At 44.6% G+C, this 27,161-nt stretch overlaps 2 protein-coding genes across 3 annotated transcripts; one reads left to right on the top strand and one right to left on the bottom strand.

The window, feature by feature from the left end:
* LOC112230031 (von Willebrand factor D and EGF domain-containing protein) lies at nt 1-24,023 on the top strand. Of its 2 annotated transcripts, none has more exons than XM_024396257.2 (31): nt 1-373; nt 5,585-5,775; nt 7,625-7,856; nt 8,462-8,527; nt 9,251-9,483; nt 9,930-10,019; nt 10,206-10,353; nt 10,579-10,796; nt 11,929-12,002; nt 12,139-12,412; nt 12,754-12,956; nt 13,328-14,193; nt 14,417-14,553; nt 14,673-14,837; nt 15,132-15,236; nt 17,315-17,429; nt 17,970-18,232; nt 18,605-18,824; nt 19,161-19,295; nt 19,454-19,717; nt 19,997-20,416; nt 20,552-20,647; nt 20,811-20,906; nt 21,155-21,250; nt 21,401-21,496; nt 21,610-21,705; nt 21,877-21,972; nt 22,168-22,263; nt 22,374-22,469; nt 22,587-22,684; nt 22,780-24,023. In XM_024396257.2, the coding sequence occupies exons 1-31, from the start codon at nt 298-300 to the stop codon at nt 22,792-22,794; spliced, it is 5,376 nt and encodes a 1,791-aa protein (XP_024252025.1). In that variant the 5' UTR covers nt 1-297; the 3' UTR covers nt 22,795-24,023. The 2 variants fall into 2 exon arrangements, with proteins under 2 accessions (XP_024252025.1, XP_024252030.1); XM_024396262.2 differs by having other exon boundaries at nt 2-373; nt 19,538-19,717.
* Nucleotides 24,024-24,113: 90 nt separating this feature from the next.
* LOC112230024 (von Willebrand factor D and EGF domain-containing protein-like) lies at nt 24,114-26,447 on the bottom strand. Its single transcript, XM_024396248.2, has 5 exons — nt 26,076-26,447; nt 25,798-25,893; nt 25,443-25,547; nt 25,060-25,155; nt 24,114-24,424 (listed from the first exon to the last, which is right to left on the bottom strand). Exons 1-5 carry the CDS (start codon nt 26,314-26,316, stop codon nt 24,312-24,314), a joined length of 651 nt encoding a protein of 216 aa, XP_024252016.1. The 5' UTR covers nt 26,317-26,447; the 3' UTR covers nt 24,114-24,311.
* Between the last annotated feature and the right edge of the window lie 714 nt (nt 26,448-27,161).

Here is a 27,161-nt window from a genome sequence, read left to right as displayed (position 1 = left end):
CCTAATATGATGCTGCTATTCCTCTTGGAGTTTGTGGTCACGCGCCGCAGTCCGGTGTGCCGGGGAAAGTGCTTTTATCAGCTCTTGTGAACCTCTTAGAAACGGACTTTCTTTAACTCTCGGTTGTGTCTTTGATTGTCGTTTATTTCTGCCTATCCCTACTCTTTTTTGTTGTTGTAGGCTATTGGAAAACCGAAAACAGCTGAACTGAGCATACCCGTTGAGGAGCCAAGGACCTTTGTAAAACCGTGGTCTGTCAGTGGTCATTTTGGAAGGCTTCACATTGGGTCGTGAGCGATGAAACTTAAAATAGTTTTGGATCTTTTGTATTTCCTCATAATTTTACTCCCCAATACAACGTTTTGTCAAACAGGTAAGTGATATGCCAATGTAATTTATTGATCATGCCAAATTGGGACTAAATTGTATGTAGACCGTAAAATGAAGTGCTAAAATGACCTGTAGCCTACCAATGGGTTTCAAGCTTATTTTTTCAACGGACATGGTTTACGATTAATATTATGAAAACAGTAGGCCTACTTTATGAACTGGGGGATACATGTAGCATAGCTATGGAAGAAAATGTGGCAATACCATTTTTAATGCTGAAAATATATAATTTATTTCAGCCAGATAAAGTCTCTGTGATTTTTTTTGTACCTGCTCTCTCAATTCCTTAGTCTTGTCCATCTGGTAAGAATGGTGTAAATCTGTGGCATGCATACCTCAATCGAGGTGCTGTCATCTAAGGGCACATACCTACGACTCTCATTGCTATGGCAGTCTATTGACCTGTCATTGGAGGCAGCAGGGGCCAAGCCTGTCTGTTCCTTCTCCAACCACACAAGCCTTTGAACCCTATGGCCAAGGTGGGAAGAGACACAGTGTCCATGAGGGCCGCCTACTCTGACAGGGATATGGTGCTGAAGGGTATCCCAGGACACTGACTATGAGAGTTCCCGTCTTGGCCGAAGAGAGACGGACTGACCAGGCGCTGCTGACAGTGAACGGTGATAGGGTAGCTCTGAAAGCTCCTGTCGTCACCTGCAACGGCTTGTCCGACTGTCGTCACTATGTCATAGTTTGTTGGGCTATGACTTTTCACTTGGCTGCGAATACTCTCACTCATCTCATTTTGGCCTTTAAGTCCCACAGCTCTCACTTTTAGAGTTTTCTCTTTTTCCCTCTATTCATTTGGTCTTCGTCTTTATTTCCCCTCATGCTGTTCTGCTCTTCATTAACGATCAGCATATATAATTCTCTTTTGCCTGACTTGGAAGATTCACCACATAACCGTCCCATCTCTGATAGTTTGTACAAGAGGTGTCGTCAATTTTGGTTCCAGTCTTGCCCATCACCGTCATCAGTCTCCTATATTTCCGAGGGAAACTGTTAGGGTCTCTTTTTGCCCTCGACCTAACAGCTGGTTGCCTTATATCCTTCTCTCCTTTTCATCGCCGTAGAGGGGATGCTGGGATCAACCACTGACACGGGAGGTGTAGCAGCACCCACCATGAATGGAACACAGTATGGCTGTGGGGGCCAGGCCGGTCCAATAGGCAACTTCGGAAAGGGCTGAGGGTGTGGAGTGGAGACATAATCAATCAACGGAGTAGATGGCTGGATAGAACCTCCAGAGGTGTAGGCCTCTGTGGAAATGTTTGGAAGAGCAGCAGAATCTAGGCCCATATTCTGTGCTGTATATTGAAGACAATCGAATTAGTTTGATATTAAACATTTGAGAAATCATGACATTATATTTTTGTTAGGCTTGCAATTAATAGTAATCATATTTGATGGTAGTATGACCTAAGTACACTTTTTCCTTGTTAAGCAATTTCTGATTGTTTCATCATTTTTTGTTTTGTGGTTATGCTTCTAAAAGACATTCAAACAACACACTTACCATGATCTTGTTGTAATAAGTGTTGTTGGTAATTGTACTGAATGTTCATTTTTATCCTCTGCTCTTATGCCAGATACATTGTAAAGGGCACACCTACATAAAATCAAGAGCATCAGTAGCACATTTTTGAATTTTTTTACAATGTTGCTCCACCATTACCTGACTGTGGTGTCAGAATTGTTACTCAGGTGAACACAGCTGGTGTTACTGTGGCAACTACCAAACATTCCTGCTTCAGAACAGCTGTATTTGCAGTAGGCCCTACTTTCCCTCTCAGCAAAGTTTCAAGAGAATGTCTTTCATTTAGATTCTGTCCAACACCCAAGGGTCTTGCTTCGGTATGCTCCAAATAAATTCTTTCCCTCCTGTTTCAATTTCACATTTCACCCTAAACCGAGAAGTCAGACTGTCTTTGATGCTGCTTTAAACATGCTTATCGTAAGCAAAATTCTGATCACCACAGCAGTTTTTTACCACATGCCATTGAATAGCAAGTACCTCATATTCCTTCCCCCTTTTATGATACCTCTCATGTGATGGCATATATTAAAGCGGAGCATATGGACATTAGCAGTCACATCCTGCCAGAGCTGAAGTGTCTCTACTTGACTTGGAAGCCTATAAATAATAAGGCTGTTAGCTTTGGCTACGACTTAGTTCCTGATCAATATTGGAGACGCCATGTTTGGTAACGGATCCTTTCATACTAGACACTTCCACTCTGACTGCTCCCAGCTGGGACTGTCATTGGATACATTCAATTACAACATAGATGTAGGGGAAGTAGAAGACAATCACGTTCAAAGTGGATCTCCTCACTCTGCATAGTGGATTTGACAATAACACTTCCCTGTAAATCAATGAATTAGTGGAACATGACTGCCCGTGACTTGCATGCAGTACAGTGACAGTCAATGTGGAAAACATAGACGTGAACCATCTTTACCATCTTTTGTAGTATACCCCGTGCACCACTATAGTTTACGAAAAGATACACGAAGTACATGTTCAAACCAAACCAAAAATGCCATTCAGTTATTCCAGATCCATGAGTTTTTTTTACCAGGCGCTCATGGTGCCCTTCAGCATGGGTACTGTGGGAATACTCAGGTATTTCTCCAGAGTGTACTGGTCCCTGTTGATGAACACGTTGTAGTCCCAGCCCTGTTTGGTGATCCGGGACACCCTTTCTCTCTGCTGCTGGGTCTTCTGTCCTCCCTCTCCTCCCTCTGCCACAGAGAGATGGACACCAAGGCCTGCCATGGGCTGGGGAAGTATCCCTCTCCTCCCTCTGCCACAGAGAGATGGACACCAAGGCCTGCCATGGGCTGGGGAAGTATCCCTCTCCTCCCTCTGCCACAGAGAGATGGACACCAAGGCCTGCCATGGGCTGGGGAAGTATCCCTCTCCTCCCTCTGCCACAGAGAGATGGACACTGAGGCCTGCCACGGGCTGGGGAAGTAGAGGGAATCAGGCGGGGGTAACCTCCCGTACTGCCCAGGAGGGGTTGGGTGATGGCACGTGTTGGGTAACGAGGGAAACTGATGGCGAGAACCACGGTACCTTCTCCTTGGGTGAGGGTTGGGGGCTTTGAACAGGGTGTAGTTTATTGTTCCCCGTGGTTAAGTTGGTTGCCTACTCTTGACAGGATGGGGAGACGGACTTGGTTGTGGAGCTAGCAGACATCTGTGATAGGTTGTCAAGTGTTATTGGGTTGTCAAAGACAGTTGGTTTTGCAGACGAAGGATGTTCAGCTTGGGATGCCCCAATAGTATTTGCATCATCTTGTATTCTTACTTACACCACTGAGGAGTTACTGTTTGCTACGGTAACATGAATCGTCTCAAAGTCTAGCAGATCAAAGTCTAGCAGATCAAAGTCTAGCAGATTGTCTTCTGTCATTTGTTCATTGGGAATGGACTGGTTGGACTTATTGGATGTCTGTGCTTTTACCCCAAGTTTGTGGAAGACCTGAACAGACTGCATCATCTGATGACCCAGACGGTTCCTTGGCGGTTGGGGAGCCTTTGGGGTAGGCCCCGCCCCAAACGTATCCCCCTTAACGTTACCTTTCTGCTTCCTGGATGAGGAAATGTCTGAACCTGTTCTGTCCCCACCTCCATCTGCAGCACCGCTCCTTGCACATTGGACCAGCTGCTTCACAGCACACGTCACAGGACTAGGGTTACTCTCACCTACACTCCTTTCACCATCCCTCTTTTCACCTCCCTCTTTGCACTGTTCACCCCATCACCAGTCACCAACCTCTCCAATGATGGCCGTCTTCTTTGTTGTCTCGACTCTTCCCTGCACTGCTTCCTCCGCTTTCTTTTCAGTAGCATCCATCACAGGGCTTCCTGTAGCCTCCTCCAATGGGACAGCTGGATTGCCAGTGTTCAGTGTTGTGTCAATAGGTGCCATGGTAATGTTGGTTGCAGGTGCTGGTGCAGCAACACAGATGTACCCTGGTGCGAGGGCATACTGCCCAGGTTTGTGGCACTGGTGGTGGCTGAGGGGGCTGATCTTTGGTAGAGAACAATGTGCCATAGATAGCATGTTGATCGGTTTGAGGATGAGAAAGAAATGGTTGATGGTGATGATAATGATGGGAATGAAGGAGGTTGGGATGATTAGGCGGCTGCTGGAAATGGGCTGTTACAACCGTAGGGTTTGTGTTGTGATCTATGACCAGAGTTACCTGTTTCCTGAAAGGAAACCCGATGATCATTTTTTGATTCACAAAATATTTTTGTGCAGTATATTATGAATAAATGCATTTGTAAAGTCATTATGCCTTTGCCTTGTTAGTTTCTGTCATCCAAAATGATAATTTCATGCTAAATTTAGAATAAAGCATAAAGCATAGATAGAGAGCTGAAAAGCTAACAGACAGTTTTGAGAGGTTGGAATAGTAATTGTACATAAAATGCTTACCTTGTGTTGAGTCAGGTGTAAAGGCGTTACTCTGGAAAGGGTTATGATCCTCCATATTTATAAACAGTTATTTTAACACTATTTTTTGAAAGTACAGTACTTTGTTGTTTAGTTAAGTAATTGTTTGATTGATGCACCTAGAATGTCGGTGTGAATGTCGGTGTCGGTCTATGATGTCACCATTTTTGGTTCTAACTAGTGGGAGTACAGCTACGACCGGAAGTTACTTTTTCGTAGCAGGTTGGGATAATTAATGTGGCCAGTTAGGAGACTTATGTTAAGGTTAGAAAAAGGTTAGGTTTAGCTAAAATGCTCTCCTAACCTGCATGCGAAAAGTAACTTCCGGTCGTAGTTGTACTCCCTCTAGTCACAACTCCTCGACGTTCCAACTCCAGAAAATTGTTGTTTTGTTAATATCTCCAAATAAATGTTGTTTTTATGCACAAAAGTACAAACAAGATCACCAAGATCAGCATATTTTCAACATTAATTTGTCTCATAATCCCATAACTCCCATAATGATTAGGTTAGGCCTAGTTATTACATGGCTGCAACTTAGTATTGACAGTGTTTCATTGCTAACTCAGTTGATTGTGTGTGTTGGGGGGGTAACTTGGGATCGGTAACTTCAAATCAAATTATGTGCATATACTTGCGTATGTACATGCTTTGAGTGGAAAACACAGCAGCACCTTATTCACTCATGTTCGTGCTGCATGTTTGGCTGCTTGTGTCTATCCTCAGTGCTGCCCCCAGAATGTGCTCCGGGGGGTCACTCTCTGCTCCAGAACCCATACCGCAGCACCAGTTTCAGCTCCCGCAGCCTGCAGCAGTCAGCCCTCCAGGACTTCATCTGTGACCATTCCCTCATACCTGGCTGGTACCAGTTCCAGATCTTTGACAAGCCCGCCAGCATGCCCACACAATGTGTGGAGGTAAATACAGAGGATACATTTTATTTCATAGTACTTTTTCTCTCTAGGTCTCAAACCATGTTACAATGTATGGAGGTCAACCCATCCCCCTCCGTGTCGACTAACACCCATTTCTTGACTGTGTCCAGCTCACTAATAATCACCGAAATGTGGCCCCCAGAGAAAAATGTGTTTGACACCCCTGGTTTAGGTGGTCTTTCATAGCAAATGCCATGCCTCAGTCAGAACAGTACAGAAAAATATTGTCCCCATGATATAAGATCTTACAATGGCGCCGGAGGGGCTGCCGTTTTACGGGCTCCTAACCAACTGTAACAATTTTTTGGGTGTTTTTGCATTGTTTGTAACTTATTTTGTACATAATATTGCTGCTGGATATGAGAACAGCGATAACTCACCTCAAACGTAACGAACACTTTTTATTTAATGAGACCGACGTGAAGGATATTTTGCTTCTCCGAGACCAGGACCAAATGCCGTCGTTCGCGTGAAGTGAATATGGAAATACAGGGGGCGGAGATCGGGGTGCCTTGTTTTACCTAATTTCTACCAGCATGTCACATGTGCAACCGGAGGGGAAAAAACTCTAGACCACCTTTACTCCACACACAGAGATGTATACAAAGCTCTCCCCCGCCTTCCATTTGGCAAATCTGACCATAATTCTATCCTCCTGATTCCTGCTTACAAATAAAAACTTAAGCAAGAAGTACCAGTGACTCACTCAATACGGAAGTGGTCAGATGACCCGGATGCTACGCTACAGGACTGTTTTGCTAGCACAGACTAGAATATGTTACGGGATTCATCCAATAGCATTGAAGAGTATACCACCTCAATCACCGGCTTCATCAATAAGTGCATCGAAGACGTCATCCCCGCTGAACGTACGTTCATATCCCAACCAGAAACCATGGATTACAGGCAACATCCACACCAAGCTAAAGGCTAGAGCTGCCGCTTTCAAGGAGCGGAGCACTAATCCCGCTATGCCCTCAGACGAACCATCAAACAGGCAACGTGTCAATACAGGACTAAGATTGAATCCTACTACACCGGCTCTGGTCATGCGTAGTCACTTAACCCCTACCTACCCCTATGTACAAATTACCTTGACTAACCTGTATCCCCGCACATTGACTCGGTATCGGTACCCCATGTATATAGCCTCGTTATTGTTATTTTATTGTGTTAATTCATTTACATTTTTTACTTTAGTTTATTTAGTAAATATTTTCTTTCTTTTCTTAAGCTCTTCTTGCACTTGAGTACTTTTCAGTGAGTAGCCAAGTCATTGCAGTGGTAACATGAGTGCTAGTCTTGCCCTTTGAAGTGAACATAGGCTCTTTGTTCCAAGGAGACTGGGATGGTATCAGCATTACGCACAGGACCAAAGAGAGCGAGAGACAGGAAAGAGATATTAGAGACACAGGAGTGACAGGAGAGAAACGAGAGAGACTGGGAGACAGGGTTAGAGAGAGAGAGACAGGGTTAGAGAGAGACATGGTTAGACAGAGAGCAAGAGAAAGATGTTCCTCATTTTCTCTAGGCTGCCTGCTGTGCTTCAGACTGAAGGATCCATCAGAGGTGTCAGCTTCCTCTTCTTCCCAGGGCATTATCATGTGTCATATTGCCGTTGTTACCTGCAAAGTTTCGCCCTACAAATCATAACCAATGTGCTTGTTTTATTACCACCCAGTATAAACTAGCCTGGTCCCAGACATATTTGTGCTGTTTTACTTATTATCACAATGAGTGGCTAGAAGTTTGCAAGACAGTGCAAACAGATCTAGAACCAGGCTAAAGTAGTCTTATTCTGTTCTCTATTGTCTTCATCTGTGTCCACCAGGTGAACCACTGTGGGACCCAGGCCCCAGTCTGGCTGTCTCTGGGGGAGGGCGAGAGTCTTCCGCGGCCCCTGGAGGTGACACAGCTGACGGCCTGTGCGACCTGGCAGTTCTTCCTCAGCAGCAGTAAGGACTGCTGCCTGTTCCGCATCCCTGTCACCGTGCGCAACTGTGGAGACTTCTACGTCTACCTGCTCCAGCCCACCCAGGGTTGCATGGGCTACTGCGCACAGGGTACAGCAGCTGTTTACGATAGTCTGTTTAGGTGGAGGCAATGAGGAGCTCTGTACGCTATGAAAGTGAGACTGCATTTCCCAGGAAGTAGCCTTGTAGTTTTTTCTTTCTTCAATGGGCAAAAACGTAGCGCTATGGTCTTCAGCGCCAAAATGTCATTAAAGTTCATTCATTCACAAACACAAATATAATTGTATAAACAAACGTGTTTTCATGAATTTGATGATATAATCGTCAAGCCCATTCAAAAGATTAGGGCTGACCCCAGAAGTGCAGTCCAAAGTGCATCACTTTCATAGCGTATTGCCAATGCTCTATGCTTTGATCTCTTACTGTATGTGTCAATGTAAACATGACATTACTTTAGGTTTCTTTTACAAGTGTTTGCTAAATGCTGTACATGCTCCTAAAATAGAATATAACAAATGTTATTATTATTATAGTGGTAATAGCGTATATAAAGGTGACATGATACAACTGTAAAAACTTTAAAGAATTAGCACTAACTGCATGTAACTCATTAAACTGTTATTTATGTGCTTGTGCTTGTGACTTAACTGCTAAGACCACCGTTGTTGATTGTCCTGCTGTCTTTCACCATGTAGAGGTGTCAGACTCTGCGGCGGGGGGGTGTGGTCCTGATGAGGTGGAGGTTGATGGAGCGTGTAAAGGTGAGTGAGCTCTCTGCCTCCTGGCTGTGTGTTGTCTGCCTCTATAGGAGTCCCTTGTTAAAGTCAGGCACCACAACAATCCACGTCAGAATTGCCATGCGGTGTGGAATGCAGCAACAGGCCCTTCTCAGGTCCTCTTAATGAGCTAAGCATGTGTGTCCTGCCTCCCTCGCCCTGTCTCCATGACGACATCTCTCGGCGAGGTCGTGAATGATCCCTCTGCCGGTTTTAGGGCGAAGGAGGAGGGGGGCTGGGGACATAGGTGGATGGTTTAATGAACTTTTATTCACACAAAAGAAGTTATCAAGTTGGAAGCGATACTATGAGTAGGAGAAGGTACCTACCATTTAGGTATCTACTGTTTTGGTTTGTTATGTTTGGCCCCTTTCCCTGATTAGAGTTACAGAAATATACCAACATGTTGGGACTCACTGGAAGGCAGTGGCTGATCACTGGATCTTTGCCTGAAATATAGATTTTGATTACTTGGTGGGTCACGGACAAAAACATTCAGCCAAGCTTCTATTATACACAACCATCTCATGTCACCCAAATACTGTATACATTGTTACCTGCTATATCCATGTAAATACCAGTTACATGCTCAGTAGGAAGAAAACTGAGTGAAATTACCCATTTTGTCTAATTTTGTCCAATAAAATATGTTGCTAAACATTTTGCTTCGGGGTACACTACTGAACACGACTCCATTATCCTTTCCAGCCAAACAGCCTCCTTCCCCAGCGGTACCTGTGATTTTAGCAGAGCTCTCTGGGAGCATCGTCTACCTGAAGTGCAGCTTCGAGGGCCATAGCCTGAACAGCTCCCTAGGCTATGTGGTTGCCTGGTCTCGCCTCTCCCCCCAAGGCATCAAAGAGGAACTGAAACAGGAGACTACTGTCCAAACCGTTGCCTTCATCGAGCTGGATGGGATCAACCTCCGACTGGGGGACAAGGTGGGTAGAAGTTACCCCTAACCACTGACGCAGGGTCAGATATTTTTCCTCTCTCTAATGGTTAAAGTTAAGATCGAGGGTAGTGTAATTTGACCCGAGACTTGTGGTTATGGGTCGCTTCTACCTCGCTTGTAAAACAGTCAAACTCAAAAAAAATAATGCTCGCTTCCGAGCTCTCTCTCAAAACTGAAGTGAATATGTTTTACAAGTGAGGTTATGGAGCAATAGAGCTGGCCGTGTTGAAAACCTAGACTGCCACCGGTCATCAAAGTTTTCCAGTATATTGTCATGTCATCCTTTTATCTCTGTCATACATGTTGCTTTTTTTTCTTTACTGTGGTATCATGTCTATCACCTGTCTTCAACTATAAAGGCTTTTCTACATCCTGAACTGTAGCCTCTCTCTTCCTCCTGAACGGCTGTGGCTGTCCTTCCCTCTCTGGCAGATTTACTGCAGTTGCTCCAGTTTTTTCCTGGACTCGCCGGACATCCAGGGAGCCCCAGCGGAGAGCGAAGAGTTCTTCGCCGGGATCAGGGTAAGTCAAAGAGATAGAGAACACTATTTCAAGGATTTGGTGTTTGAGTGTGTGTAAAAGTGTGTAAGTCGTGTGTGCGTGCATGCCTGTCTGTCTGTCTCTCTCTGGGTCTGGGTTTGTGTGTCTCCTCTTTGTTTTAAATAGTCACTGGTTAGTCAGAATTTCTCTTGTGACTTGTCTCTGCAGTTGAGACCAGAGGTGACTACTGTGTCTGAGGATGGGAAGGACTATGAGTTGACTGTGGAGAGTACCATCCCTGTCCCCTGTCCTGGCGATGCCTCCTCCACCACAGAGGAGTGTACTCTCTCCTTACACCTGAGTACAAACAATCAAGGTAAATGCTTCGTAAGTAATCCTGCGTACTCACAGTATCACCACAGTAAAGTTAGATTGTTCAAAACGTTGTATTTTTTATAACTGATTTCGGCAATACGTTTTATTTACAAAGTGTCTTGATTCTCCAGTGACAACGCATATTGACATGTTGGTATCCCTACAAAATAGACAAAAACAAAGCCAATGACAACAACCATTAAATGATCTATTTGTTCCTCCGTAGGAGACGATCTGCTGGGTCCAGACGTGGTGTTGTCGTCGTGCCGGGTGGATCTCTCCCAGAGCCTGGGGTGTCGTAACGGGGTGTGTAGCCAGGCCCTGGTTCACCTCAGCGTGGTCACAAACTTCTTCAGGGACGGGGACAGGACGACACAGATCTCTGTCAACCCCATCGTCACATCCAACTTCCTCTGGAGCGGCTACACACCACAGAGTGTCCAGGTACTGGAACTGGAAAAAAACACCCTTGTGATGGGTTGGAAGGAGAGTGGCGGTTGTTATTAGCCTGGTCCCAGATCTGTTTGTGCTGTCTTGCCAACTCCTATGGTCATTGTCACACTGTTTGGCATAAAACTTTGCAAGACAGCATAAACAGATCTGGGACCAGTCTATGTTGTTAACAGATCTGGGACCAGTATAGGTTGTTAACAGATCTGGGACCAGTCTAGGTTGTTAACAGGTCTGGGACCGGTCTAGGTTGTTAACAGATCTGGGACCAGTCTAGGTTGTTAACAGATCTGGGACCAGTCTAGGTTGTTAACAGATCTGGGACCGGTCTAGGTTGTTAACAGATCTGGGACCAGTCTAGGTTGTTATCTGGGACCAGTCTAGGTTGTTAACAGATCTGGGACCGGTCTAGTTTGTTAACAGATCTGGGACCGGTCTAGTTTGTTAACAGATCTGGGACCGGTCTAGGTTGTTAACAGATCTGGGACCAGTCTAGGTTGTTAACAGATCTGGGACCGGTCTAGGTTGTTAACCGAACTGGGTGTAATATATAGGCCGGGAGTCAGGAAACCAGTGCAGAAGGTGAGTTTAATAATACAGGTGAGCAAACATGAGGAGCGTACTGAACTTGAGAGAAAACAATAACACCTAGCGACTGAAGACAACTGAGGGCTAAATAATGGGGAGGTAATCAAGGAGGGAATGACGACCAGGTGTGCATAATGATGGGGAACAGTTGTGCGAAATAATGAAGCCAGGACTGGTGGTTAGTAGACCAACAAAGTTGAGCGCCAGAGGCAGGGAGGGAGGGAGGTGAGCAGGAGTAGGTGTGACACTGGGACCAGCCTAGGTTGTTAACAGATCTGGGACCAGTCTAGGTTGTTAACAGATCTGGGACCAGTCTAGGTTGTTACACTTAACTCACTCAATGCAGAATATGCTATGATGCTGTATATAATGTATAATGTACATTTTCTCACTGCCACAGTGCCCATACACAAACTGTAAGTTGCCAACCTACTCATATAAGCATGTACTGTTTGTACTTTATTTTCTCATCTAGATAGCTGAATGTGAAAATGAAATAAATGATATTTGATATGTGACATCTGCTCTGTGTTTTCAGATCACAGTGATGGATGTTCCCTCTGCATACTGCTACTCTTTCACTGATCCTCACATCATCACGTTTGATGGCAGGTACTTCAGTCACTCCTTTATAGTCAGCCATAATGATCGATGCAGTCAAGGCAATGTTAGCCTGCAAATATGATAATCACATGAATACCCATTAAAGTAGCTGATACTGTTATGTATTTCATGCATTTCCTTCCAGGCAGTATGACAACTACCAGATCGGGACGTTTGTGTTGTACAAGAGCACGAGGCAGCCGTTCGAGGTCCATGTGCGCCAATGGGAGTGTGGGAGCGTTGTCCACCACGCCTCGTGCACGTGCGGTTTCGTGGCAAGAGACGGCGGTGACGTCATAGCCTTCGACATGTGCAATGGAGAGCTGGGGGACACCAGGCCGCACCTGTCGGTGAAGAACAGGGACGTGGGCAAGAGCGCCATCCGCATCACTGAGTCTTACCAAGGACGCAAAGTCACAGTGAGTGAATAAATAAATCAAGTGTAACATTACATTTTTAAATTTTTTTAAGTTGTCCTCCGATGAGTTGGTGGTGGCAGGAAAAATAAAAGGTCACTGAGTTGAAGCCCACGCCCACAGGAAGTAGTCATTAGCCAATAGGGTGTTGAGAAGGCAGTGTAAACTTACAGTGCAAAGTCGGTACTCAATTGTTTATGCTAATTATGATATGATACAGACTGTGATGATATGGCGACGCACTGGAAAGCAGAAGATAATTTAGTTGTAATAGAATAGAGCAAAATCAAATTAAATACAACAGAATAGAATAGGATTTAATCCCATTTCTGTCTGTGCTGTAGATGACCTTCTCGTCTGGGGCATTTGTGCGTGCCGATGTGTCTGACTGGGGCATGAGTCTGACCCTGAGGGCCCCCAGCTCAGACTGGAGCCAAACCCAGGGCCTGTGTGGGACGTATGACGGACAGACCCACAATGACCTCCACACAGCAGGGGGCGCAGCGCTGGACAACGAAGACGTAGCAGCCTTCATCTCTGAATGGAAGTTAGTCTGATGCCATGTCTCAAATCAACCTCTAGCCCCTAATGCTATGGAGTTTGCAGATCTGAAGAAGATATGTGGTGATGGTTCTAACCAGCCTATCAGTGATTGCACTGCAGCTTTCATTGTAATTCCTAATTCTGTACAGTTTCTTTAGATCTGCAAAGCAGGAGCTTTGTCCCATTGTCCCAAGTGCAATGACAAAGTCCGGACCTGAGACTGTTCTTTCAAATGATGGATATGAATAATTTTGAACATTTTACATGAGCTCTTTCAGCTGTGGTTATGTTACATTATTACTTGTTGAATGTATTTCCATAGAGATCCTATTTGATAGTATTTATTTATTTAAGTATTTATTTCTCTTCTGGCAGACTCCCTCCTGGTAGCAGCTTGTTTGACACCGTGACGTCCTATCAGAGCGCCCCAAACCCTCACAGGTACTGTAACTGTGAAGAAGAGTCCCGCCCCACGTCCCCGCGAACCAGGTCTCAGGCAATCCCTGGCTTCGACTCCTCCTGTTCTCCCCACGGCAACGTGAGACTCCACAGTATCATCCCCACTCTGGATGTCACCGCCGAATACAACTCAGTAGATCTGTTCAAAGGCCACCACGACCACCCCTCATGGAACTCCAACCAGCACGGCCGGGCCGAGGACACCGCCCCCCAGCCTGTAGAGAGAGGCTCTACCCTAACAGGCTCCAGCCATGGAACCAACAACCAGAGGAGCCGTGGAAGGCGCCAGTCCTACCAGTTCCTCCCCAACACGCCGTACCAGGGCCTGAGCCAGTCCGACCTGGAGGACTTCACCTACTTCTTCCATGAGGACCACGAGCTGACTGCCCGGCCTGAGTCCTCCCCTGCCCCCACCTGGCCCACCCCGTCTGGGCTAACACAGCACCAGGCCAGGGTGCAGTGCCAGCGGGCGGTGGCTAATTCCAGCATGGCCCTGGGCTGCGGCCGGCTGTTAGGCCCGGTCATAGTGAGCCAGGCGGTGGCTATGTGCGTCAGCGACCTCCAGCTAAAGGACGACCAGGCCTGGGTGGGTGCTACTCTGCCTCTGCTTGAGAACGAGTGTGAGAGGAGGCTAGTGGAGGAGAGCGGGAGAGAGGGAGAGCACCAGGAGATGCTGTCCTTCCTCAAGTGTCCTAATCTATGTAATGGGAATGGCCAGTGCTCAGAGTGGGGGTGTGTGTGCTTCCCCGGGTTCGGCTCCTACGACTGCAGCGTTATCTCTGGTGAGAAGAGGGGAGGGTTGGATCTGTAACACACATCTATATTCTAAGTCAATCATACATATTGTAAGTCAACACTAGGCCAGGGTTTGGCTCATAGTTCATCAAAATGAAAGACATATCACAGTAATTTGCTAATTCTAGTGAAGTGATTTGTTAAAAACCTGCTGACATTTATTTTGCTTCTCATTTGTGTCTGTTTCTGGTGTCGTTTGGGATGGTGAAGACCAGACTCCAGAGATCACAGAGCTGGAGAATGAGGGACTGTGTGATGTCAGACAGAGTGACTGCTCCACTGTACAGGTCTTTGGACAAGGCTTCAAAGACTCCTATGAACTCAAGTGTGAATTTTTGAAGGAAAAGGTACCATATTAAACCACACACACACACACACACACACCTCCATACCTATGATATTATTTTCTGTAGCACAGTACTTCTGACCCAAGTGTCCCCACCTGTCTCTGTCTGCGTGTGTCCAGTTTGTGGATGGTGAGTGGACCCTGGACGAACCTCAGTTTTCCCTGGCTACCTTCCTGCATGAGTCAGGTTTGGAGTGTCAGCTCCCCCTGGAGTACAGACAACCCAGTGCAGGCCTGGAGCTGGATACGCCCACCGACAGACCCCTGGCACGCTGGCAGATCAAAGTCAGTGGAACAACGCTATGCAGCACATCTCAGTAATGTTTTGGGTCCAGACTCATTTGGGAAAGGTCAAATCACCCATAAAATACAGCTGGATAACAGAGATCTAAACAAGAGTACTGTTTGCAGCAGGGCAGGGTTCTGGCCTAGTGTTGTAATATGGTTTGTTTGCACACCTACCAGATGTTTTCAAGATGGTGCAACTTGGACAAGAGACCCTTACTTATAGTAGGAGCTTCTGTAAATATTTATTACCAGTAGTCACTGATAGGTAAGTCATTAACGTTGTCTTGGCAGGTGTCCAACGACGGCTACGGTTACAGCAACGCCAAAATCCTGACCCTGTTCGATGGAGCCTGTCAGATCTGCACGCTCAATGCTGACGTTCTCTGTACATCCAGGGTGGGTTTCTCCTGTGATTTTTTTTCTCTGGGTTTCAATGGAATCACAATGTTTCTGATAGCATGATCAGAATGTGTTGTTTAGTGATTTTGAATCGGACTTTAAATGATTGAATACTTGTAACAAGGTAACAATCCCCCTTTTTTTCATGTCCTTGTTCCTTGTGTTTTCCAAGTTGATTGAGAACATGTTCTCAGCCCGAGGATGCATGAATCAGATTTTCGTAGTTTGGGTTCTTTTTCAGCCACTAACATTCAACAGATACTGTACATTATGTTGTGGAACATTCAACAGATGTTCAGGCTATCTCAAATTTCAGGCCCCTTTCCCACCAGGAAAAAACAGCACATGGGCCCGGACCCTCTTAAAACTGTGAGTGTAGCACATGGGGATCTGTGAAACGTACTCCTCAGCCTGAAGTGTCTTACCAATCGGCGCCACACAAAAAGCTAGCTACGTGGCGCAAGTAGAGACACTTCAGGCTGCGGAGTACGTTTCACACATCCCCATGTGCTATATGAGCACCACTCCTACTAGTTATGCATGCCAACCAGTTTATTCTGAAGAACTCAGAACATTTTTCACCCAAACAAAAAGTGACCAATGCTCTGTTTGTAATTTAATGTACACTACCGGTCAAAAGTTTTAGAACATCTACTCATTCAAGGGTTTTTCTTTATATTTACTATTTTCTACATTGTAGAAACTATGAAACTATGAAATAACACATGGAATCATGTAGTAACCTAAGAATTGTTAAACAAAACAAAATATATTTTATATTTGAGATTTTTCAAATAGCTACCCTTTGCCTTGATGACAGCTTTGCACACTCTTGGCATTCTCTGTCAAGAAACTGAAGATCTCGTACAACGCTGTGTACTACTCCCTTCACAGAACAGCGCAAACTGTCTCTAACCAGAATAGAAAGAGGAGTGGGAGGCCCCAGTGCACCACTGAGCAAGAGGACAAGTACATTAGAGTGTCTAGTTTGAGAATCAGACGCCTCACAAGTCCTCAACTGGCAGCTTCATTAAATAGTAACCGCAAAACACCAGTCTCAACAGTTGTCACGGTCGTCATATGGAGGAGACCAAGGCACAGCGTGGTAAGCGTACATACTTCTTTATTGAAAGAAAGAACACTGAACAAAACTAACAAAACTAACCGTGACGCAAATATGAGTTGTGCAGACAGGCAACTAAACATGGAATAAGAACCCACAAAATACCCAAGGAATATGGCTACCTAAATATGGTCCCCAAACAGAGACAACGATTAACAGCTGCCACTGATTGAGAACTAATTCAGGCAACCATAGACATATAAACACCTAGACTTACAAAAAAAAGCTAGACATACAAAAAACCCTAGACAGTACAAAAACTAACAAACCTCCCTCATCACACCCTGACCTAATCAAAATACTAAAGAAAACAAAGATAACTAAGGTCAGGGCGTGACAACAGTGAAGAGGCAACTCCGGGATGATGGCCTTCTAGGCAGAGTTCCTCTGTCCAGTGTCTTTGCTTTGTCTTTGCTTTTCTTTTTATTGGCCAGTCTGAGATATGGCTTTTTCTTTTGCAACTCTGCCTAGAATGCCAGCATCCCGGAGTTCTTTGTTTCTGGCCATTTTGAGCCTGTAATTGAACCCACAAATGCTGATGCTCCAGATCCTCAACTAGTCTAAAGAAAGCCAGTTGTGTTGCTTATTTAAATCAGAACAGTTTTCAGCTGTGCTAACATAATCGCAAAAGGGTTTTCTAATGATCAATTAGCCTTTTAAAATGATAAACTTGGATTAGCTAACACAATGTGCCATTGGAACACAGGAGTGATGGTTGCTGATAATGAGCATCTGTACGCCTATGTAGATATTCCATTAAAAATCTGCCATTTCCAGCTACAATAGTCATTTACAACATTAACAATGTCTACACTGTTTCTGATCAATTTGATGTTATTTTAATGGACAGAAAAAAGTTTTTTTCTTTCAAAAACAAGGACATTTCTAAGTGACCCCAAACTTTTGAACGGTAGTGTACATGCACATTTTGTTACTGTGTATCAATCCCCAGGAGAAAACATGCAACATTGACAGTGTGTGTTATGGAGAGGGAGACCTCAATCCCAGCAGCCCTTGCCTGATATGCCGACCAGACTCCTCCAAATACACATGGTCCATCGCTGAGAGTAAGTACAATGTCCTCTTAACTATAACGTACTTTTACTCTACAACTGCTGTTTACATTATACAACAGCATCTCGAAACAAATCCATACCACGCGAACTGAAAGGTATTTGCTGCCACCCACTACTGACGACAGCACACAGTCACAGAGAACACACATGGCTGCATGGTCTCTGCAATATGTCTACAGTATGTCTATAGTTCGCGGTTGGTCGTGCTATAGGGAACAAGGTGTTATTTGGGTCAGAGACATTATAGTACCTTCAGGCCTCTGGGTATTGTAATTGTGGTTGGCTCAATGTGTTCTTTGTGCTGTGTTTTGAGTGTTCATACAAAATGAGGTCAAATCACTCCAGATCGATCAGAGTAGATAATAGAAATGAATACAACTGGTTCAAACTAGGAACAGAACATTTTTACAAAGATAGATAAACATATAAATAAAACAATAATTGTATATTATGTACCTCAGATAATGATATGGACATTAATGATGAAATGATTAACGTTATTTCTAAATATGACTATTCTGCTCCTGGAAGAGAATGAGCCACCAGTGTTTCAGTCAGCCCAGGGGCGTCTGCAGACATTCCAGGGGGAAAACTTTGTGTACCAGCTGCAGGCTCAGGATCCAGAAGGCTCCGTGGTGCTGTTCACTCTGGAGTCAGGCCCCAGTGACTCCTCCCTCTCCCCCGCTGGCCTGCTCACCTGGAAGGCTACTGACACTACTGCCTCCTCCTCCACACAGACCTTTCAGTTCACTATCACAGACGATTGTAGTGCTGAGACGCTTGCCTCTGTACAGGTAGGTTTAAAAAGAGGAGAACACTGTTGAATAAGGATATTCCCAAAAATAAGAAACTTTGGATGCGAATTCCTTGACTGATTATGTTGACTCTTCGTGAATGGGGATTCTTAGAGATTTCTCTTGATTGTCTACAGCGAGAGGGAGCTTTAGATTTGCAATCCTTATTGTCCAGCCTGCCGCTGCACTAGTCTTTCTGCGTCTGTTCCTTTGTATGTCTGTTAGCAGGACATTCAAAACTAAAATGCAGTAATTACTCACGGATTGTCAATCATTGTTCCTCATACTTATATGTTCATTTCAAACTATTTGTGAATTAAACTTAAGCTCTACTAACACTTCCCACGTGTGTGTGTGTGTGTGTGTGTCCAGGTCTCTCTGCGGCCCTGTGACTGTCTGAACGGAGCTTCCTGTGTTACAAACATTAACCTCCCCCCTGGCAGCGGGGAGTACCTGTGTGTCTGTCCCGCTGGCTTCACAGGGGACAGGTGTGAGGAGGACATAGACGACTGTAAACCCAACCCCTGCCGTCTGGTCAAGTGTATAGACGGACCCAACTCTTTCTCCTGCATCTGTCCCCCCGGAATGACCGGTACTGTACATGACAGAAATAGAATTACAACACACACTGTACGTTGTACATGCTGTCCATGTTAATACTGCAGCTCATTTGTGGGTCTCGGATGCTTTTATGACTCTTGACAGCTTATTTTTAAACATTCAATTAGAAAGCTGTGCTTTGACACTCCATTATAGGAACCGTACTCCTTACGGCCACTCTTTCAGTGTTTGGTTACAAACAGTGCCAGATTTCCTTTTCTGGTTCAGTGAATTTAGATGTTGATGTTTTGTTAGTGGATTACATCCTGTGTGTGTGTGTGTGTGTGTGGAAGGCTGAGATTTCATTGATGTTGTTTTTGTGTTCCAGGTCATACCTGTAGAGAGGATGTGGATGAATGTGCCGCAGAGCCGTGCTTCCCTGGGGTGGGCTGCAACAACACACTGGGCTCATTCACCTGTGGCTCCTGTCCAGAGGGTTACACCGGGGACGGAAAGAGTTGCAGTGGGTCCCACTCTCCCGCTCTCCCTGTCTGTTTCTCTCCCTCCTTCTGTATCTCTCTCTTTCTCTACCCCTATCCTCTCACCCCCAACCCCCATTCTTTTATCAATATATTTATATTGACTGTGAATAATTATATTCTACCTCCTCCTCTCCTGTAGTTAAATTGGAGCCGTCCAGTGGTAAGGGTGATGACTATAAGCCTATTCATAGAGTGACCGTGCCTGTACCCGCTGTACCCACAGGAGTTCACCAGGGTTCTGGCACGGTTAAACCATCAAACCAGGCCCCCTGCTCCAGACAACCATGCTACCCAGGGGTGCAGTGCTTCGAGAGCACACACATATCCGTAGGGTACATCTGTGGACCCTGTCCACCTGGGCTCCATGGAAACGGACACACCTGTAGTAGAAGCACCACAACAGGTGAGAAGGGTCACCTGATCACTTAGTTGATGATTGACAGGGTTCATGTGATTAGGTGTTTATTATAATGTTATTAAATATCTGGGCTTATATGGGATTAGTCCATTGTTTTATTGCTGGCTCATAGCTGGCTTCTAGTAAAGCTAACTGTTATGCCAGTATTAGTTAGCTAGGTCTTCAGGGTTAGTTGATAGAGGTGATTTGAGTTATACTAGCTCTATACAAATCCCATTTGAGTTCCTTTTCAAGCTCTGTCCTCTAACTTCCAGTGTTTTACAGGACAGAGGCCAGTTACCACCAACAGAGAAGATGGACGTCCCCAAGTGACTGAAGACTCCAGTAGGGAAATTACTGGCACCACCTCCTCCTCTTCTTCCTCCACCACCTCCTCCCAGTACAGGATCATAACTGAGGGGCCCTCATCGGGTAGCAAGAGAGTCCCCTCCGTGGAGAGAAAGACACCTATTAGCCCCCAGGACCAAACTATCACCAAAGTCTCCACCCCCACCAATCACAACCGAGGTCAGAGCAGCAAGGTGGACCTGACCCCTGACCTTAGGTGGGGGTCATTGTCTCCCATAGTGACCTGTGTGGACTCGCCCTGCTTCTCCGGTGTTCCCTGTGAGCCCACAGTCTCAGGCTCCTTCAAGTGTGGCCGCTGCCCATATGGTTATACTGGAGATGGGTTCACCTGCAAAGGTTAGCGGTTAGCACTCTTGTTGTCTGTTTTTCATTCATATGGTCTTTGTTCTTTTTTCATTCGTTTTTAACATTCAAATCCTTACATGGACGTATACTGTAGGTTCCTATGAAACGGTTTGTGGTGTTTTCCAGCTGTGTGCCGGTATCCATGTGGAAGGAATATGGAGTGCTCTCTACCCAACACCTGCACTTGTAAAGAAGGTTATACCGGATATAACTGCCACATAGGTGGGAACAACAGTCAGGGTTGGACGAGACAGATGAGTTTATATTCTTATGGCTCTTTATGAGAGTTACAAAATAACTTCTGCAAAAATGTCTGTAAATTAGAATAAGTTGTTTTCAGTTACACATAGAAGTTGTAGACTCTATTAACCTCCTACCTTCTCAGCTGTCTGCCGACCGGACTGCAAGAACCAAGGGAAGTGTGGCAGGCCAGATGTGTGTGTCTGTCCCGTGGGCTACAGCGGACCAACATGTGAGGAAGGTAAACATATCATCCCACACATATTTGAACTCTTAACTATGTATTCTATATCCTGGCCCCAAATCTGTTTGTGCTAACTTGCCAACTCATTGTCACTCATTGTGTGGCTTGGCAATGATGTAACAGGAGCTGGCAAGATGGCACAAACAGATCTGGGTACAGGCTATATGTTCTCCATTGTACATATTGTATATATTCTCCTTGTCTTACTGGATGCTCTGTACACCCCTTGGTTGCTGTGTTTGTAGCTAACTGTGAGCCATCTTGCCAGCATGGAGGAACCTGTCTGGTCAGGAATCTCTGCACCTGTCCCTACGGTTACGTGGGGCCAAGATGTGAAATCAGTGAGAGATAATCCATTTGATCCTTTCTTGCGTATATCATGTTTCCCTACAATTATCTAAACCAGTGTCTGCTTGCCTAAAAAAATGGAATGTGTGTATAGGGGTTAGGAGTTGTCGTGTGTAACTGTGTCTGTGTGTGTCTCTGTTCAGTGGTGTGCAACAGGCACTGTGAAAACGGAGGGGAGTGTATTTCTCCCGATGTGTGTAAGTGCAAGTCTGGCTGGTATGGACCAACATGTAACTCAGGTAACGCCAATCAACACCACATGTTCCTACTTAGAAGCCCATGACGAGCGTATCTCTTTTCGACAACAGTATGTTTAGCTATGGGCTCAATATTCTATTGTCTTCACCTCCAGCTGTCTGCAATCCAGTGTGTTTGAATGGTGGGACTTGTATCAAACCCAACATCTGTGCCTGTCCCGGTGGCTTCTATGGCTCCCGATGTCAGATTGGTAAGAATAGGCATCACACTGACAATCAATAACCTCAATTGATTATGACACATTCTACTGTTCCCCTATTAGTGAGTGATCTGGAAATTTGCACAGAAGTCTATTGCATGGTGGTAATGTGGTTTAGTGAGGTATAACTGTAGCTGTGTCACTGTGCTCCGTGCCCTCCAGCTGTGTGCAGCCCTCCCTGTAAGAACGGAGGTCAGTGTATGAGGAACAACGTCTGCTCCTGCCCCGGGGGTTACACAGGGAAGCGGTGTCAGAAGAGTAAGAGCCACTGCCACCCAACACAACCAAACACCCCACATCACTGTCTATGCATGCAGTATTAAATAGTTATAGGCCCTATACCAACATAAATGCACGTGAAAGGACCTAATTGTAATAACCCTGCAGCAAGCTAGTATGTACATGCAGTTATGTTAATTGAGCCAAAAATGCATGTTGCATTGTGTCTTTCAGGTGTGTGCGACCCCATGTGCATGAACAAGGGGAAGTGTGTGGGGCCCAACTCCTGCTCCTGTGCCTCTGGGTGGAGGGGGAAGAGGTGTAACATTCGTGAGTGTCAACATAATGTACAACCACTGTTAACCTGAACCTGTCACCATGTAAAGATGCCTTTACAATGCTAAGCAACTCTGTGTGTTTGTGTGCGTGTGTGTATTTAGCCGTGTGCTTGCAGAAGTGTAAGAACGGTGGTGAGTGTGTGGGACCCAACACCTGCCACTGTCCCACAGGATGGGAAGGCCTACAGTGTCAGTCCGGTCAGTCCTTCTCACATTCAATATGATATATTGCCAAGTTTCAATACATAGCTATATACTTTTATCCTGTACTTATATTGCGTTCTATACTATTTCCTTCTTCTGCCTGACGGACAGCCATCTGTAAGCAGAGATGCCTCAACGGGGGAAGGTGTGTCCTGCCCAACTTCTGCCACTGCCGCAACGGGTACACTGGCGTCACCTGTGGGTTAAAGGTGAGCATTGGGTCACAGTTTGGATGTTCATTAACAGTTGGTTTTTGTTATTGTTGGGAGATTATATACTGTAAAATCTCTTTGCTCTTTTGTAGGCCCCACTTGCATAAGGGAAATTACTGAAGATGCAGAAGTTTTACAAAATACACAGCGCAAATGGAGTCTTATTAGGCAGTATGTGATCGTGGAGTGTGTGCCTGTGTGTGTGTGTGCCTCTGTGTGTGTGCCTCTGTGTGTGTGCCTCTGTGTGTGTGTGTGTGTGTGTGTGTGTGTGTGTGTGTGTGTGTGTGTGTGTGTGTGTGTGTGTGTGTGTGTGTGTGTGTGTGTGTGTGTGTGTGTGTGTGTCTTTGTACATGAACAGGGGGACTGGATATATTGCACGTATCTAATTGTCCCTGTTTTGTTACTACCTCAATGCTCAAGGTAGCACATTGATGTAATGCCCTTGCATAAGAAATGCATAACATATTCATAAACAATGCATAATACTGTCTAAAACACTGCATATTCATTCAGAAATGTTTATGCCAATCGTGTTGTCTCAAAAGCTACGTTTACACAGGCAGCCCAAGTCTGATCTTTTTCCACTAATTGATCTTTTGACCAATCAGATCTGCTCTTTTGACAGTAATTGGGCAAAAGATCAGAAATGTTCTGCCTGTAAAACGCAGCCAAACTATGTAATCTAACATAGACATTAATTCATGTATTTTAATGCATAAAAATGTGTTTTATAATCCTTATCCTAGGCTTTTATACAAAAGCGTTACTGCACACAGTATTATGTTGGAGTAAGAGAAGAGAATCAGATGAAAATCGAGTTGATGGTTTATTGAAGAACAATCTGGCTTTATATGATATTAATACCCACTTTTCTATTTGTTTTGTTCCTTGTTATTGATTTGACCTAAGTTTTTTTCCACTCTGGTTTATTGTGGTACTGAAAGTGTTTGTTTTTTTCCCTAAACTATTGTGCACTGTTGTTTCATACTTAATATGTATGGAGAAATAATAATCTTCTTTTTACGTCACACCTGCCTTGGAAATGTTATTAGCTTGTTTGATTTTTAGGGCCGCTTGCCTGCAATTGTTTTGTGACTGTTGACGAGATCTGATGTAAGTATCAATTCAGATATACTTGATCACTTTTGTACATTATACTGTACATAGGTCAAAACATGTGTTATTTTAACATTTACACCGCGTTGTTGTAAATCACGCATATGGAAACAAAATAAAAAGTTATTGTGTAACTTGCTTTAAGTAACACGTTGAATGGTTGCAATACAATACGGTAAGAGATGGACGAACACTTTTGTAACAGTTTAGTTGTACTATTAATTGGCTACAGTATATTGTTAGTAAAAGCAGTTCGCTAAGTGTTGTTTTACTGTAAATCATCTGACTGCATGATAAGAAAATAACAATAAACCTTTTATCCACATTTTATTCATTATATAGCACAAACCCAAAATTGTATAGTAGATATTAAGTTAACAGCCAAATGTTATTGTTAACACAAATCTGTGGTTCTTTACAAAAACATTTTTACAAAAGGCAGAGATGATATCTAAAGCACCAGATTTGGAATGAATACAGTTCTACATGGCCTCTGACCCCTAAAGGGTTAAAACACCTTTTTCCTCTCCTCACAGCGTGGTCCAGAGTAAGGAGGGCGACAGCGGCACGAATCGGGAGACAAACACTTGCCTCCATTCAGACAGGGCCGGTGACACACAGCTGCAAGATAGAGAGAGGGGAAAGAGACAGAGGGAGGGGGAAATGAGAAAAAGAGATGTTACATTCAGAAAGAGGAAGGAGGGCTCATTATGTAGTCTGGTGGCCTCTTCACATCTGGTGAAACTGCTCAACAGAACAAAATCTCAAAACAGTCATTTTCAACATATCTCACATTGACAGGTTTCTCACTCAGTAGATTCTTTCAGGATAAAAAAAAACACTTCTATTAACAATTCCTTAATTTTCTGACAGTGATTTATATTTGTTATTCTTTAGCATGCCTGATTAACTTCTCTGCTATCTATCGTTTGACCCAAGTGTGTCAGTGTGTTACAAATTAACACACTTGACACACATCCAGAACAGATCAGTGATTAGGCTCCAGTTATGGGTTATACATTTATTTGGCCTGTTGCATGTATCTGTGTCAGTGTGTCTGCAAGTGTGTGCATCATTTACCGTGTTTGTGAGTCTGTTGCGGTGAGAGTAAAAAAGTACATACCTGAAAATGCGTGTAGTTTATGTTGGTTGTGTGTGTGTGCCAAATCTGTGAGATTTTACATGACATTTTAGTCATTTAGCAGACGTTCTTATCCAGAGTGACTTACAGTTAATGCATTTATGATCTCACTCACCAGTGTGGCAGGCTCCACCCAGCCAGCCCTCTGGACAGCTGCAGATTCCTGGGGCCACACAGCTGCCCCCATTCCTGCACCCCTGGGGACAGATCGCTGGGGAAACATCGCAACAACGCATTCTCAACACTCCGGGAACCAATAAATCACCGTTATACCTTTGGCCATGTGAAGCGTTTTCTTTGTCCCATTCGATAGTAATTAAATCAACTATTTTTTTATTGTTTTAGTACGTGTGAAGGTATCTTGGCATTTCAATGAAGTTGTCAGAGGCTTCCGGAGAGGATTAATAAGCTACTGTTGATTAATAGGCCAGCTGAGCAACCAGTCTCACTGCTGGTTTCACCTCTGTATGAATTAGGCTAATTAGGAGGTAAACAAACCCTCTTGGCATTTGGAGCCAGTCCAGCTGGAGGGACAGATGCACTTGGCCACTCCGTTCACAGCGATGCAGTCGCCACCGTTCCAGCATCCACTATCACATTTCACTGGAAAAGACAGACATACAATCAAATCATCCACTTACCTCTCCATGTTCCTAACCTGTAGTATAGGACTAAGACTTAACTCCCTACCCTTTTCAAACCACACTCTCTCCAAATAAAACATTAGGTTACTTGTACTACTGTAGTTACCAATAAATATATATTATTACAATATTTAATCAGATGTGTAACATAACCAACCACCAACATACTGTATCTCTAGGTTAACAGAATTAGTTAAATAAATAAATACCTTTATGACAATATTTTCCTCCAAATCCAGAAGGACATCTGCATTTTCCAGGGCGAAGACACTCTCCTCCATTCTTACATTTGGGATAGCAGTTAGCTGTTCAAAACAAGAGGCATCAGCACTCATTCAGTAAAGTCATGCATATTTTCCATACATGTTGTGATTAAAAAAATATATGATATACATATTTCATACATTCTTCAATGCATCACTTGTCTTTTGTAGTTTGGCTATTTTGTTTACTGTTTCCTTTCTAGGCAAATATAAAGTAACATCACCATACTGGCAGGTCTCTCCCTCATAGCCGCGAGAACAGAAGCAGGTGTTGTTTCGGATGCAGATGCCAGCATGTTGGCACCGAGGGTGGCACGTCGCTTTGAGGTCAAAAACAAAGGGCACCGCCACCCCTCGCGGAGCGTCCGAGCGCGCTAAGCAGATGCCCACAAACGCAACCGAGCAGGCCAGCAGCGCGAGGTTGACCTTTATCGACGCGGTAAAGCAGCAGCGAGCGAGCACCATCCTCTTCACTTGGTGGACAACGGGAACTGGGGTTGAAACCAAGTCCTTCGAGCAATGACACCGCAAGGCTTCTCTCCACGTCGCCCCCACTGATGAACAGAGAAACTACAGCAGATGTTAGTCAGTCGAGAGAAAGGGTATGGAGAGGACGGAACCTATGTGAAGCTAGCCACAATATCGATTTCCAACAGTAGTAGATATTGCTGTTCGGCTTTCAAATAAAAGTCCCTAATTGATAGTAACGCAAATGGATACAAATAGTGGTTTTCATGACATATTGGACTAGGAAATGCAACAACAACAAAAAAGGTTGATTATAAAATGTATTTATTTATTTGACATATTTGACAATATGCAGTAAAAAAAACTGTTGAAATCTGACTGTGGATGTATTAGGCAGCATGATTGCATTGGGGGCATACCTACACTACATGGCCAAAAGTATGTGGACACCTATCCGAACATCTCATTCCAAAATCATGGCCATTATTATGGAGTTGGTGCCCCTTTTGCTGCTATAGACGTACAATTTCAATGGACGAAACAGATTCGCCCTCAGACTGCCAGATAGTGAAGCATGATTCATCACTCCAGAGAACGCATTTCCACTGCTCCAGAGTCCAATGGCGGCAAATCCCCTCCTCATTTCATGGGTGCACATTTCATAGGTAAGACTATGCAGTTCAATATGAATGTTCAATACACACAATAGATTGGCTGGGGGGGGGTGATTTGCCATGGTCAAAGTCCTGCAATATGAGCTATGACGCTAATATTTTTGACTCCAACACTATCATCAAGTTTGCTGATGTCACGGCGGTGGTAGGACTGATCACCGACGACAA

The sequence above is a fragment of the Oncorhynchus tshawytscha genome, linkage group LG03, assembly GCF_018296145.1.
Source record: "Oncorhynchus tshawytscha isolate Ot180627B linkage group LG03, Otsh_v2.0, whole genome shotgun sequence".
NCBI lineage: Eukaryota > Metazoa > Chordata > Actinopteri > Salmoniformes > Salmonidae > Oncorhynchus > Oncorhynchus tshawytscha.
The sequence above is the reverse complement of the archived record's forward strand: the minus strand, read 5'-3'. Positions and strand labels throughout refer to the sequence as shown.

Bases quoted from the DNA above. Each gene is read 5' to 3' on its own strand.
- LOC112230031 (XM_024396257.2), top strand. From the start codon at position 298: ATGAAACTTAAAATAGTTTTGGATCTTTTGTATTTCCTCATAATTTTA. The intron at 10,020-10,205 runs GTAAGTCAAAGA...TTGTCTCTGCAG, and splicing joins AGTTCTTCGCCGGGATCAGG to TTGAGACCAGAGGTGACTAC. The intron at 14,194-14,416 runs GTGAGAAGAGGG...GGGATGGTGAAG, and splicing joins CGACTGCAGCGTTATCTCTG to ACCAGACTCCAGAGATCACA.
- LOC112230024 (XM_024396248.2), bottom strand. From the start codon at position 26,316: ATGGTGCTCGCTCGCTGCTGCTTTACCGCGTCGATAAAGGTCAACCTC. The intron at 25,894-26,075 runs GTGATGTTACTT...TGTTTTGAACAG, and splicing joins GGGAGAGACCTGCCAGTATG to CTAACTGCTATCCCAAATGT. The intron at 25,548-25,797 runs GTATTTATTTAT...TGTCTTTTCCAG, and splicing joins AGGAAAATATTGTCATAAAG to TGAAATGTGATAGTGGATGC.